The sequence below is a fragment of the Sinocyclocheilus grahami genome, unplaced genomic scaffold, assembly GCF_001515645.1.
Source record: "Sinocyclocheilus grahami isolate Dianchi unplaced genomic scaffold, SAMN03320097.WGS_v1.1 scaffold578.1, whole genome shotgun sequence".
NCBI lineage: Eukaryota > Metazoa > Chordata > Actinopteri > Cypriniformes > Cyprinidae > Sinocyclocheilus > Sinocyclocheilus grahami.
In genome coordinates, this window is record NW_015505757.1 from 254915 (window position 1) to 267629 (window position 12715).

General features: G+C 36.0%; 1 protein-coding gene across 1 annotated transcript in view; it reads left to right on the plus strand.

Annotated features, from left to right (window-relative positions):
- The window catches only part of adam11 (ADAM metallopeptidase domain 11), a 64469-nt gene that overhangs the window by 11065 nt on the left and 40689 nt on the right, over window positions 1-12715 (plus strand). The window contains exon 5 of the mRNA XM_016239957.1: window positions 9645-9727. Within this exon, the coding sequence (XP_016095443.1) occupies window positions 9645-9727 (83 nt within the window). The remainder of the gene's footprint in view (window positions 1-9644; window positions 9728-12715) is intronic.

Consider the following 12715-nt stretch of genomic DNA (forward strand, 5'->3'; position numbering starts at 1 on the left):
AAAAAAACATATGTTTGAGTTATTTCACAATAAACAAACTGAAATTGTAGCCTACATAGTTTGTGCAAGTACAATTATTTAAATTGAACATTGAAAGATAATACTGATCATGTTCTATTCTGTAATTTTAATAGAAATCATACACTGTCAGAATAAAAAGGTTGCATCAGCCGGTCACTGGCAGTCCCTTATGAAAATGAACCATGGTTTTACTAGATTTGAATCATGTGTAAACAAAAAACTCATTTGAACCATGTGTAAACAAAAATATAACCTAATAAGTTACAATTAAGACGTATTGAATGTTAAAATGCATTTTAAACAAAGTTAAGTGGTTATCATTACCCATTTTACTCTTAGTAATTTAATAATGTAATACATTTCATCATTTAAAAGTTTAATTCAGAAGTATCGTATCGGTATCGACGATACTGCCTTGAAAAATATCGGTATCGTATCGAAAACAAAATAAGTAGTATCGCCCATCCCTAGTTTCAATTTTCATAAATACCTCGAGATGCTTTTAATTGGGCTTATGTAATCCTTAAATAGTGTGTGGTAATATGCTGAAGTCACACACAGACTTAAACATTCAACACGTGAACCACAACAATGGTAACAATTAAATTAAATTTATTTTCATTAATTGTAACAATAACCATTTTATTTGCTCTTTTTGTTGTGCTACTACTGACACAAGACAGCAAATAAAATTGGCAAATTAAGTCAACAACTGTAAATCAAAGCAACTGCATAATTTATTCTGCCGCAATGCACTCTGGGAGTCAGTGAGTAGCTATACTAAGTCATGAGTAAACTTAAATGAAAGGATCAAGTACACCCTACAGTTCTTTTTTAGTTACTAGAACTCTCGTGTAAGTAAACTATACTAACTAAGCATTTGTCAGTACAACATACTATTCCTATTTCACTTTACTGAGTTTTTTCAAGGCAATCGGTTTGCATGCTTTTTTTAAGTAAGCCCAACTAATTAGATTTTACAGTGTGTCAGAGATACATTTTAGAAGAAGGAATAACAAATTTATTAAATAAAAATGATTAATACAATAAATTAATAAAGTTAACCAAATTAAGATCTATCTTAATGAAAAATTTATACTAAAGTGCAGAGTTTTCCAAATTATTATATCTAAGGAATGAAGCAGTGAATATCAGAAGAAAAGCTCACAAGAAGTAAGATATAGGGGAAAAGTAAAGACTGAAGAGTAGAGAAGAAGTAAGCGTAGGCACAAGGAATACATATATGCAGGAAACTGACATCCTCCCAAACTGGTGTTTATGTCTAATAAGAAAAGGTCAAATAGATTTATCCATTATGTCACTCATCCGTTATGTCATATGTTGTTGTGACTATAGGTCAGATCAAGCTAGGTCATCATGACCAGTCAAATGTTGAGGTTAAAAATAGATGTGTGGCTAGACATGGATTTCACACCTTTAGAATAAATATAGCAAAATAAGCACTTTCAAATATCATATTTTGCATATTACCAAAACACAGTTTCTGGAAAAAGAACATCTAGTACCATTGGTGGCTAATTCTGAGAAGCATTATTACTCAGGCAGTAGTTGGAAGATGTCCAATATCTAACAAAACACCAGTGAAGAAGATATAACTTTCAAACATTTATAAAATATGCATAGCACACATATTGTTGGAGAATATGATATGAAAATCAAGGAAAATATAACAACATTGATTATTTGAATACAGCAAACATTGATTTGTACTGTTATTGTTTATTGCCGTTATTGCTGTTGCTGATGTTATTGGTTACTATTAGTATCATGCATGTAATTCATGCATGCATTCACCCAAAAATCAAAATGTTCTTATTCTCAGGCTATCCAAGATTGTGTTTCTTCAAACACAAATTTAGCATTACATCACTTGGGTCCTCTGCAGTGAATGGGTGCCATCAGAATGAGAGTTCAAACAGCTGGTAAACATATCACAATAACCTTATGAAGTGAAAAGCTGTGTCTTTGTAATAAATTCATTGTTAAGACGTTTTAGGACGTTTTAACTTCAAACCGTTGCTTCTGGCTGCAAGTCTTCTTGGCATAATTTTGTTTTCTCCAGTGAAAAAGTCATATCGTCTGAATCAGGAGAGAAACATGCACAGATCAAGCACTGTTTACAAGTGAAAACAGTCCAAAACAGTTCAAAACAAATATATCAGTGAATTTTGATTTGAGAGGACAACAGGGGACAGACTTTTTCACGGGAGGAAGTGTTCTTTATGGATTATGGACTATTTTGGCCAGAAGTGACTGTTTAAAGTTAAAATGCCTTAATTAATGATGGATTTGTTTCTTGCGAACACACAGCTTTTCACGTCACAAGACATTCATTGATTGACTGGAGACTTGCCGACTACTCAAGGATTATTGTGTGATGTTTTTATCAGCTGTTTGGACTCTCCATCGGATCCATTGGTAAGCATGTGATGTAATACAAAATTTCTGCAAATCTTTATATTTGATTGCATTTTTGGGTCCTTTAAAGTTCGATCACACTAGCAAAATTTGGTGAAATTTCATGGCAAAAAGGTCCGTTGTCTGTTGTCAATAATCTTTTGCCGTCAAGTGAAATCCGATTCCTATTGGATTTCACCTGTGAAAATTCACTGAACAACAGTAAATGTGACCGCACCTTTAGTACGCAAGGGGAGTGGGGTTCAAATCCTGGTTTAACATATTTAATTTTATATTTTTCTATTATAAACCAAGTGAAATTGCAGCTGCATGGATTCTGTGAGCATTATATACAATGATGAATGGATTTAACCCATCAACTCCACAAGGGTAAATGGTACCTTATTGATGCTTTTGGAAGCATGTTTTGTGAATCAGAAGGTGTTCTTATAGTTTATCTGAAAAACATGCAGAGTTCCTGTGTTTACACTGTTGTACTCAACCACCCAGTCAGCCAACCAAACAGGCATTTTCACATATGAATAAATATAGAATATCTCATTAAATGCTAAAACTCTTCAGTGGTCTTGACAAATTAATCTTTTGTAAAATTTTGGTGCCCAGCCACTGGAAAAACTCTGGGAACTGCGGGGAACATGCTGCGAACAAAGAGAGCTCATAAAATATTTTAACTTCAATCAAATTTTTATAGCTGTAATATTCAGGATAATGTACAGTCGTCCGGTTGTTATTGCAAAATTGGCTTTACAATGGGGTCCTGAGCATTTAATTGCTTTAACATAACGTATTGTTTTACACTCTACCCATCCATGTCTGTATTTGATCGAACCTACTGTACAGTACTAGACTGTCGTTTTTGAATGATTTATTCAGTTCAATTAATGAGTGTGGATGCACTCCCCGCTTCTTGCATTGAGGCAGGTATTTGTTTTCGTGCCTTCGACTGCAAGTATTGCAAGGTGATCGCATTTCACACCCACACCGTTCGTCTCCTGTAACCAGGGGTGCAATATATACCACCTGTCTGTCAAAGGCCATTTTATATTCTCATAACCTTGAGCTGCCTCACCTGACACTGGTGTAGAGCACACGACAACCCTACGTGACCATCCCTCACTCGACATCTTCTGTCTGAATCTGTACTGTCACCTATTCCCTCTCTCTCCCTCCACTTTCCTGTCAAAATCTCCACTGTCCTTTCTCATGAAGGCAAAAAAAAGTCAGCTCAGTGAGGAAAACATTTAGGCGGGACTTTGATTTGGAGGGTGAAGTGTGTTGTCTATGCCAAGTGGTTGGAGGGGCTGGTTTGATGATGTCGGTTTAAAACGGAGAAGCTGCAGAGGCAGAGCATGAGAGCAAGTTACATTTTGATTGAAGATTAAAAAGACAAATATTTGTTAGTTGAAAGCCAATTTAGTTGCTGTTGGTTTCTAGTAGTTGCTCTTGTTTTGATGTGGTATCCACTTGTATCAGGGGGCTGCATCTCCCACCAGCAGAATGATCTCTGTCACTAGAAATGGCTAACTCACTGCAAATCACTGACCTCCCGGCAGCATCCAAACTGAAATGAATCCTAAGCAGTGACTGATTTGAACATTCTACATACACAACTCCACTTGATTCAAAATGAGTTAACATTTACATTTACATTTATTAATTTAGCAGATGCTTTTATCCAAAGCAACCTATACACGAGGAATACAAGAAGCAATTTTTTTTTTAGTTTAGCATATTCCCAGCAAAAACGTGTGCTTATTTATACTGAATGTGCACTTACATTTTTTTTATGTACTTGCAGATAATGTAATATTCATGAAATAAAAGCCAAAATTAAGTGTACTTGGAGTACACTTTCATGACTGTACACACTTTTTAGAAAGTGCATTTTTAAAGGGGTCTGATGCTGATATGATGCTGCTAAAAAGAACATTATTTTGTGTATTTGGTGTAATGAAATGTGTTTATGTGGTTTAAGGTTCAAAAAACACATTATTTTCCACATACTGTACATTATTGTTTCTCCTCTATGCCCCGCCTGTCTGAAACGCGTCGATCGTTCTAAAAAAGCAAGGTATGCTGTGATTGGCCAGCTATCCAATGCGTTGTGATTGGCCGAATACCTCAAGCGTGTGACGGAAATGTTACGCCCCTTACCATATTGTGATGATGCCCTGTCAGGCCAGAGCGATGATTCAAAAACATGAAAACCCATTATAAACGAGACATTCGTTGCATCCAGTGGGGACATAATTATGAATTATAATGACTTATACTGTATTTTTACACATTGCGTTGCGTAGAGCATTGCGTTGCTTTTGGAAGGCCAAACAAAGTAGTTTCTCTTTCACAATGAAACACACAGCGTCACACACGGTGGGCTTGAGTGAGCGGAGGCCGGCGGGCTTGCGGCGACCACATGTGACGACCCCGGGCTGGACTCCGCTTCATCCACGGTGAAAGCCCATCCTGCGATCCACAGAGCAAAGTTGTAGTATTTCCTCAGCAACCAGCACGGATCAGCTCCAGGCATGACGAAGCAGATATCGTCCTCTTTTGGAAGGCGAAACAAAGCAGTTTCGCTTTCACAATGAATCAGACAGTGCCTTCACGACATGGCGGCGGCAACAATAATACTACAGCGAGAATAAAAAAAATTCTGCCTTCTTTCTTTTCGTGAACATTTGGGCGGCGTTATGCAAATCTTCCCACATAGTGATGTAGACATGTGGGGGCATGTTAGAATGAGCCGTTTTAGGTAGGCGTGGCTGACTCTTAACTTTTATAAAGAATATCTCTTTGGATTTGAGACTTTAGTCTTTGCAACTTTACAGATCTTCTTTATGCACCAAGAGCTTGTAACACTCCAAAGAGAAAGGAAAAATTGAAATCGCATCATATGACCCCTTTAAGAACCTTCTGTCATCTGACTGACAGTTTATACCTTTTTAGCAAGCCAAAAGCCTTTTAGTTTTAATTCTAGAAACGTCCTCCTTCAGGTTTCTTTTTGCTGTGAAATATTTACTGTTTTTTTAAAAAGTAAACGTAGAAATAACTTTTATATTGTTAATAATATTTCAAGACTTAGTGGACTGAAGCAACTTAGGCTCACTTAACCATCCATGCATCATTTTTTAGAAAATAAAATTTTTATAATTAGAGTATCAATGCAAGTTTATGATACATCGGGCTTTTGAGGAACATTTATTTGTACATCTCTCAATCCTCATTGCATTTCATTACGTCTTGCCCACCACAATGAAAATTACAGAGCTGTGATCATAAAACTAAGCATTAAAATATAATTTTACCAAGACATATTATTGGTAAATATAGAGTTGCAACTGATTACATTTTTTTCATATCTCCTGTTTTTAAACAAACATGTGCAGTGTGAATGGACCCTTAATATGCGTTCGTATAGGATGCATTCTTGCATTAAAAATTGCCCTCAAAATATGTTTATTTAATTGAACCAGCATCTCTAAAATGCTTAAATAGTATAAAGGATATTCAACAAATCCAAAAATATTGTATATTGTTGTTGTTGTTGATGGTGGTGGTTAATTTGTTATAAAAGCTCAGCTTTGATGGTTACAGCAGCAGTGCTTTGAAGGGGACAGATTTAAAGAGCTAACATTTCTGAAAAAGTTTAAACGTGCTGACAGTCTCACAGCACGTTGTCAGCACACTAAAAACTAAAAAATGATTTCCTTTTAAAGCAAAAATTAAAATAAAAGCAACTAGTTGTCCACTCTGACTCATCCCTTGTTGCAATAGTGCAAACGACAAAGAAAAACAGAAAAGAAAAAAAAAAAACCTTCGAAAGTTTTTAGCACTATGTTCTCGACTCATCTATCACAGACAAAAGTGCCCGGGCGAAACCCCGCTGGCCACCTGACATTCTTCTCCCTTCCTCCCATGACACGAGGACTAAATAAAAACAACATCCAGTCAGCGCACTGCTTCATGACGAAGCAGATATCGTCCTCTTTTGGAAGGCGAAACAAAGCAGTTTCGCTTTCACAATGAATCAGACAGTGCCTTCACGACATGGCGGCGGCAACAATAATACTACAGCGAGAATAAAAAAAATTCTGCCTTCTTTCTTTTCGTGAACATTTGGGCGGCGTTATGCAAATCTTCCCACATAGTGATGTAGACATGTGGGGGCATGTTAGAATGAGCCGTTTTAGGTAGGCGTGGCTGACTCTTAACTTTTATAAAGAATATCTCTTTGGATTTGAGACTTTAGTCTTTGCAACTTTACAGATCTTCTTTATGCACCAAGAGCTTGTAACACTCCAAAGAGAAAGGAAATATTGAAATCGCATCATATGACCCCTTTAATAATGTAATATTACAAGTTTTACTTTAAAGTACACTTAAAATCTTGGTTTTAATAATCCTTTGTTATGCTTTAAAGAAGTATGCTTTGTTTGATATGTTGACTAACATACTAAAGCACTTGTAAATATACTAAATTAGATTTTCATCATTACAAATGTGTCATTACAAATATAATTAATGTATGGCAAGTTTCAATAGAAATTACAATAAAGTATATTTTAGTTTACCATAAATACTTGTCAGTAAATTTGATGGTACACTTTATCCATATTTTCACTGTTGTGTGAGTTAAAGGTTTGACATATTGCAAAAGTTGTATTGGACTGAAATGCTAATATTAAAATATTTACCCATTTTTTATTCTATCAATAATAACATTGTTTCATTGATTCAAGCAACATGCTAGATGATGAGTTGGCACTGGTAGAAAACCTTTTTAGCTCCCGTGAGCTCCTTTATGAAAACATGACTGTGTTTATGATTACTACTATATAGCGATTTTCAAAGTGAAGTTGAATGCATAATATTGGCTGTAAAATATGTTTTGTTGATATAGGAGTGGCATGTTTTGATATTTTGTATAGGGTAATTTGGCTGTTTTGGGGCTAATTCTGATTTGCAATTTGCAGACCTAGAAACCCTGTCATATAAACTTAGCAACAACAAAAAAGGTCCCTTTTTCAGGATTCTGTATTTTAAAGTAGTTTTGTAAAATCCAAACAGGCTACAGATCTTATAGAGAAAGTATTTTAAAAGTTTATGTTGTTTATGCTTGTTCAATTAACCATAAACAATTATTGCATATACACATGTGAAACAGTCCTTAAGACAACAGTTTACTGTAGCCAATTGAAGTTACAGTTACTTAGGACAGTGAAGAGACCTTTCTACTGACTCTGAAAAACACCAGAATAAAGATGCCCAGAGTCCCTGCTCAGCTGAGTAAACATGCTATAGTCCTGCTGCAGGGAGGCATGAGGTCTGCATATGTGGCCAGAGCAATAAACTGCAATGTCCGTAATGTAAGGCACCTAAGATGGTGCTACAGAGAGACAGGAAGAAATACAGCTGATTGTCCTTGCTGTGGCAAACCACGTATTCCCCCAGAAATGTCTGGGAACTTGCAAGTGCCTTGGTGGAAGGGTGAGGTAACATCTCACAGAAAGAACTGGAAAATCAGGATGGGTGGGGGGTGATGTCCTGTTCTAAATCCATGGTGATGAGGAATGGCTCATTTTCATAATGTAACCAACCTGTCTGTATCTGTTCGTCTTTCTCTCAGCCCATTCATTTGGCTCAGATCTCATTCCTGGTGACGGCTTTTGGAATCCCATTTGTTCTAGACCTGGAGCTCAATCAGTATGTTCAAAATCCCACTCACTGTAAACTGTAGGATTTAATTGGAAACAATTCTCACTCAGAAATGGCTAGCGAATTTCACAAATAATTACAAGTAACACATTGAATTAAACATTACATTTTAAAGTATAAAGAATGAAATTGTATTTTCTTGTAAAACAATAATCTGTTTTTTTAATTACGATTTCTAAAAATAATTTTAACAGTGCACTAGCAGAAACACAAATGCTCTCATTCCCTCTAAGTAGGGCTCTCTATATTATTGTATTAGTCCCTCTATTTTAATTACGTGTATGTGTGTGTCTGCAGTGATCTTTTGTCGTCTAGCTATGTTGAGCGCCACTTCGATGAGGATGGGCGACCTTTTCAAAGTCTGGTAAGGAAATAATATAACTTTTTCTATTTGTATCCCTTTATATTGATTTTGTTAGAGATTAATGTCATAATGAACAAACATGTTTATTAATATTAGATCCCCTGTTACAAATAATATCTTAACTGTAGTAATATAACCAGGATTATGTACCATAATTCCATGGTAATATGGCTTTATCAGTTTTTGTTAGGGATACATATCATAATGATTTTTGAATAATATAATAAGACATGTAATTAACTAACTCCTTAATAGCTGTAGTTCACTGCCAGTCTTAATGTAAACTTCTGAGGTATCATATGTGGGTCTGGGAATATACCCACTACCTTTTTTAGCACACGACTTTGATGCAGTGAGGCAAAGGAGCCTGGGAAAGCATCCGCCCCTCCTGTTCAGTGTCAGCTGCGTTTGACCAATCGCAACGTTGTTGCTATGACAACTGCTTATAGACAGTTCTAGTCCACTTTGCCCAACTGAGTCAGAGAGAGAGAGAGAGAGAGAGAGAGAGAGAGAGAGAAAGAGGGACACACACACACACACACACACACTCACAGGAAGAATGAAGCATTGAGTGGAGAAGCTGAAGTCATTAAGCAACTACACTGCAGCAGAGACACAGAAACCAGGACTGCAGTGCAGAAAACTACAGCTAGACTGGTAGAATGAATCCCAGAAACATTTGAAAATATACCTCAGATACACCAATCACATCACTGACATGAACGTCTCCCATGCGTTCAAGTGTGTGGGCACGTGCTTACAGACCCCACGGCTCTTAAATTTGTTTTGTGCTGCGGATATGATGAATGATTCCTCAAATCCTGTGTCTTGTCGAGAAGATGTTGCTGTTATTAAGTGATCAGATGCAACATTTTCACCATAAAGCAATAGAGACCAAAATATCAGATTTGAGGGGGGACTCGTTTCACACCAGACAGGAAGAAAGGCATGCTAAAAGCGTTTGATGGACATTGGAAAAGTGAACCTGATGAATTTTAATGGGGGATGTTGCCGTGGTTACTGTCATATTCGAGGGCTGTTCACTGTGTAATCGTTATTCTTTGATGCAGTGTGTGATTGTTTGATGTGTGTGAGATTTCAGGGAGGAGAGCACTGTTACTATCACGGTCATGTGAGAGGAGTTCAGAGGTCATGGGCAGCTCTCTCCACCTGTCACGGCCTACAGTAAGTAGTAACCCTTTATCTGCTTCAACAGTGCAAAGAGCAAACACACTCCATTATCTATTGTTTTCAGCAATTGCACTTTGGTGACATCCTTACCAAAATGTCTGTTTGGATATTTTTGGAAACTTAAACACTATGCACTTGTAGGGTAAGATGGAGGAAGATGCCCCCCTTAAGAACAATGTGCATTTACTTTTGAATTGTAGTATGTTTAGATGTAAGTAACCATTGCTAAATTGGTTCCCATATCAGAAAATATTAAATTATTAAAAGAGGACATCTTACCCCCCACTACCGGGGAAAGAAGCCCCCCAAAAGCTAAACTTTTACAGAATGTATAAATAACTTTTGGTGTCATTTTTAGTAATATTTACAGCCTCTTAAAGAAGAAGTTACAGGTCTGTGAGAGCCAGAAATCTTGCTTGTTTGTAGGTGACCAAATACTTATTTTAGCGAGGAATTTACCAATTAATTCTTTAAAAATCCTACAATGTGATTTTCTGTAATTTTTTTTCTCATTTTGTCTCTAATAGTTGAGGTATACCTATGATGAAAATTACAGGCCTCTCTCATCTTTTTAAGTGGGAGAACTTGCACAATTGGTGGCTGACTAAATACTTTTTTGCCCCACTGTATATATATATATATATATGTCTTTAATGTAAAATATTAAATCAACTATTCTATGTCTAATTGTTATGACAATTTAGTTTAATAATTGAATTACTGATGACAGACAAAGCAGAATTCCAGTAAAAGGGATTCATATGAAAGATACATTAAGTCTATGACTTATATACAGGCATATAAAGATATTTACATAATTGCCCTTATATTTTAATTGAAATTTGAACTCAAATTGAATTATTTCAATCAATTAACCTATAGATTTTAATTAAAAGTGAAGATTTAAATTAAAAGATAATGACACTAGTAACAACATGCCACTTCTATGCCAATTCAAAATAAAAACTATACAACAAAAATAATTAATAATTAAAAACGTTGATATTCAACATAATGCAATATCATAAATCACACTTTTCCAGAGATACAAAATTAGATAAATTAACTTATATTTACTGACTAAATCTCACAAATGTATTTATTTAGATGAAATTACACAATTAAAAATGGCATAGGCTTTCATTAAAAGTGTTGTGATTTTTGTACTGTCTATGGTCAAGTAAATCTGAAGTCTATGGTCATCTTACCATGTCTTACCGTACTATGCACTATGTACTCCAACATCTAGTGTCTGAATTTTGGAAAGTTTGGAAGGTCATTGGAGTCTGATAGCCCCTCTCTTTCCACTAGAAAAGAAAACTGAGACAGTGCTTTAAGTGCCAACATTCCACACTTGTTTTTTTGATTAAAAAGTGCATCATCTGTGTATTCAAAGTGCACTTTTTCTTTTTGAAGTGTTCACATTATTTATACTACAAAACTACATGGAATAGTGGGTAACGTGTAATAAGTATACACTAATAAATTACAAATCCTTAACAAACTATTAGTTTATTGTTAATTCATAGTTTATACACTGTAGTTAATACGTTAATAGACTCTATCAAAATAGTGAGTTATTCATTCATTGTCACTGGAATTAACACAATTATTATTGTTTAATTAGCTCTTAGTAAAGTAATGGTTAATTGTTAATAAGAAGTCAGTAATTAAGTGTTTTAAAGCAACCTTTATTGAACATTAATTGCATTCATATTCACTGTCCCTTAGAATGTTTACAAATACATTAAGGACACACACATTTGCATATGTGGTTTACAGTGACTCTTCATAGGCTTAATGTTTTTTTATACTGTACAAACTGTATATTCTATCCCCTTAACCTAACCCTACCCCCAAAACCTACCCCTCACACAAAATCTCTCTCTCTCTTTCTCTCTCTCTAGTTTTCTGTGATGGGTATGTTTAGTATGGGGGTAGAATTGTTGCATTATTCCAGATTCCACCCACCGTCTACTCAAGCCAATCAGATAACAGCCACACTTCGCTGACCAATCGTAGCACGTTCTCGCTATTACCAATCACGTTTTGTTTTACAATCAGGGCGGGGGCAGATTCATTTTGCACCCCTGTAAGGAACTGCATTCTATGGACACTTCATTCAAATTGAGCTGAAGTGATGTTTGTGTGGTTAAAAAAAACCTGTTTCCAAAAGATTGTTGGAGTGTAAGGCTTATTTATATTTCCACCAGGATCAGTGAATGAGGATAAACTCAGGATTATATGATCATTCACAGATCCCGAACATCATCAGTAATACCCTCGCGAAATAGAAATCTACTGCGATGCTGTCTACTCTGGACGAGGTGCGACACAATGAAGGACAAATGATTTGCACATTTGCTTTGATGCGTCCAGTTGCAGTTTCAGCTGTTGCAGTGCATCGCAACAGTGAGCAGAGACACGCTGTAAGACATGGCATGGGTTATTTAGCCTTTTTAAAGCACAACGCGGTAACAAATATAGGGCATAATAACGCGTATAATATTAATTATGGGCCAAAATTACCATCTGGGTACCTGTCTCAGCATCACTGCAGCATGTAGTACTGGAGTTTTGCAAGTGGACAATGTAAATAAAAACCTACTTTGGATGATGTTAAAGGGGTCATATGATGCTGCTAAAAAGAACTTTGTTTTGTGTATTTGGTGTAATGAAATGTGTTTATGCGGTTTAAAGTAAAAAAACACATTATTTTCCACATACTGTACATTATTGTTTCTCCTCTATGCCCCGCCTTTTTAAAACGCATCGATTTTTACAAAGCTCATCGGTCTGAAAAAGCGAGGTGTGCTGTGATTGGCCAGCTATCCAGTGCATTGTGATTGGCCGAATACCTCAAGCGTGTGACGGAAATGTTATGCCCCTCACCATACTGTTGATGCCGTGGCCCGACTGGAGCGAAGATACAAAAACATTCAAATCCATTACAAACGAGGCATTTGTTGCATCCAGTGGGGA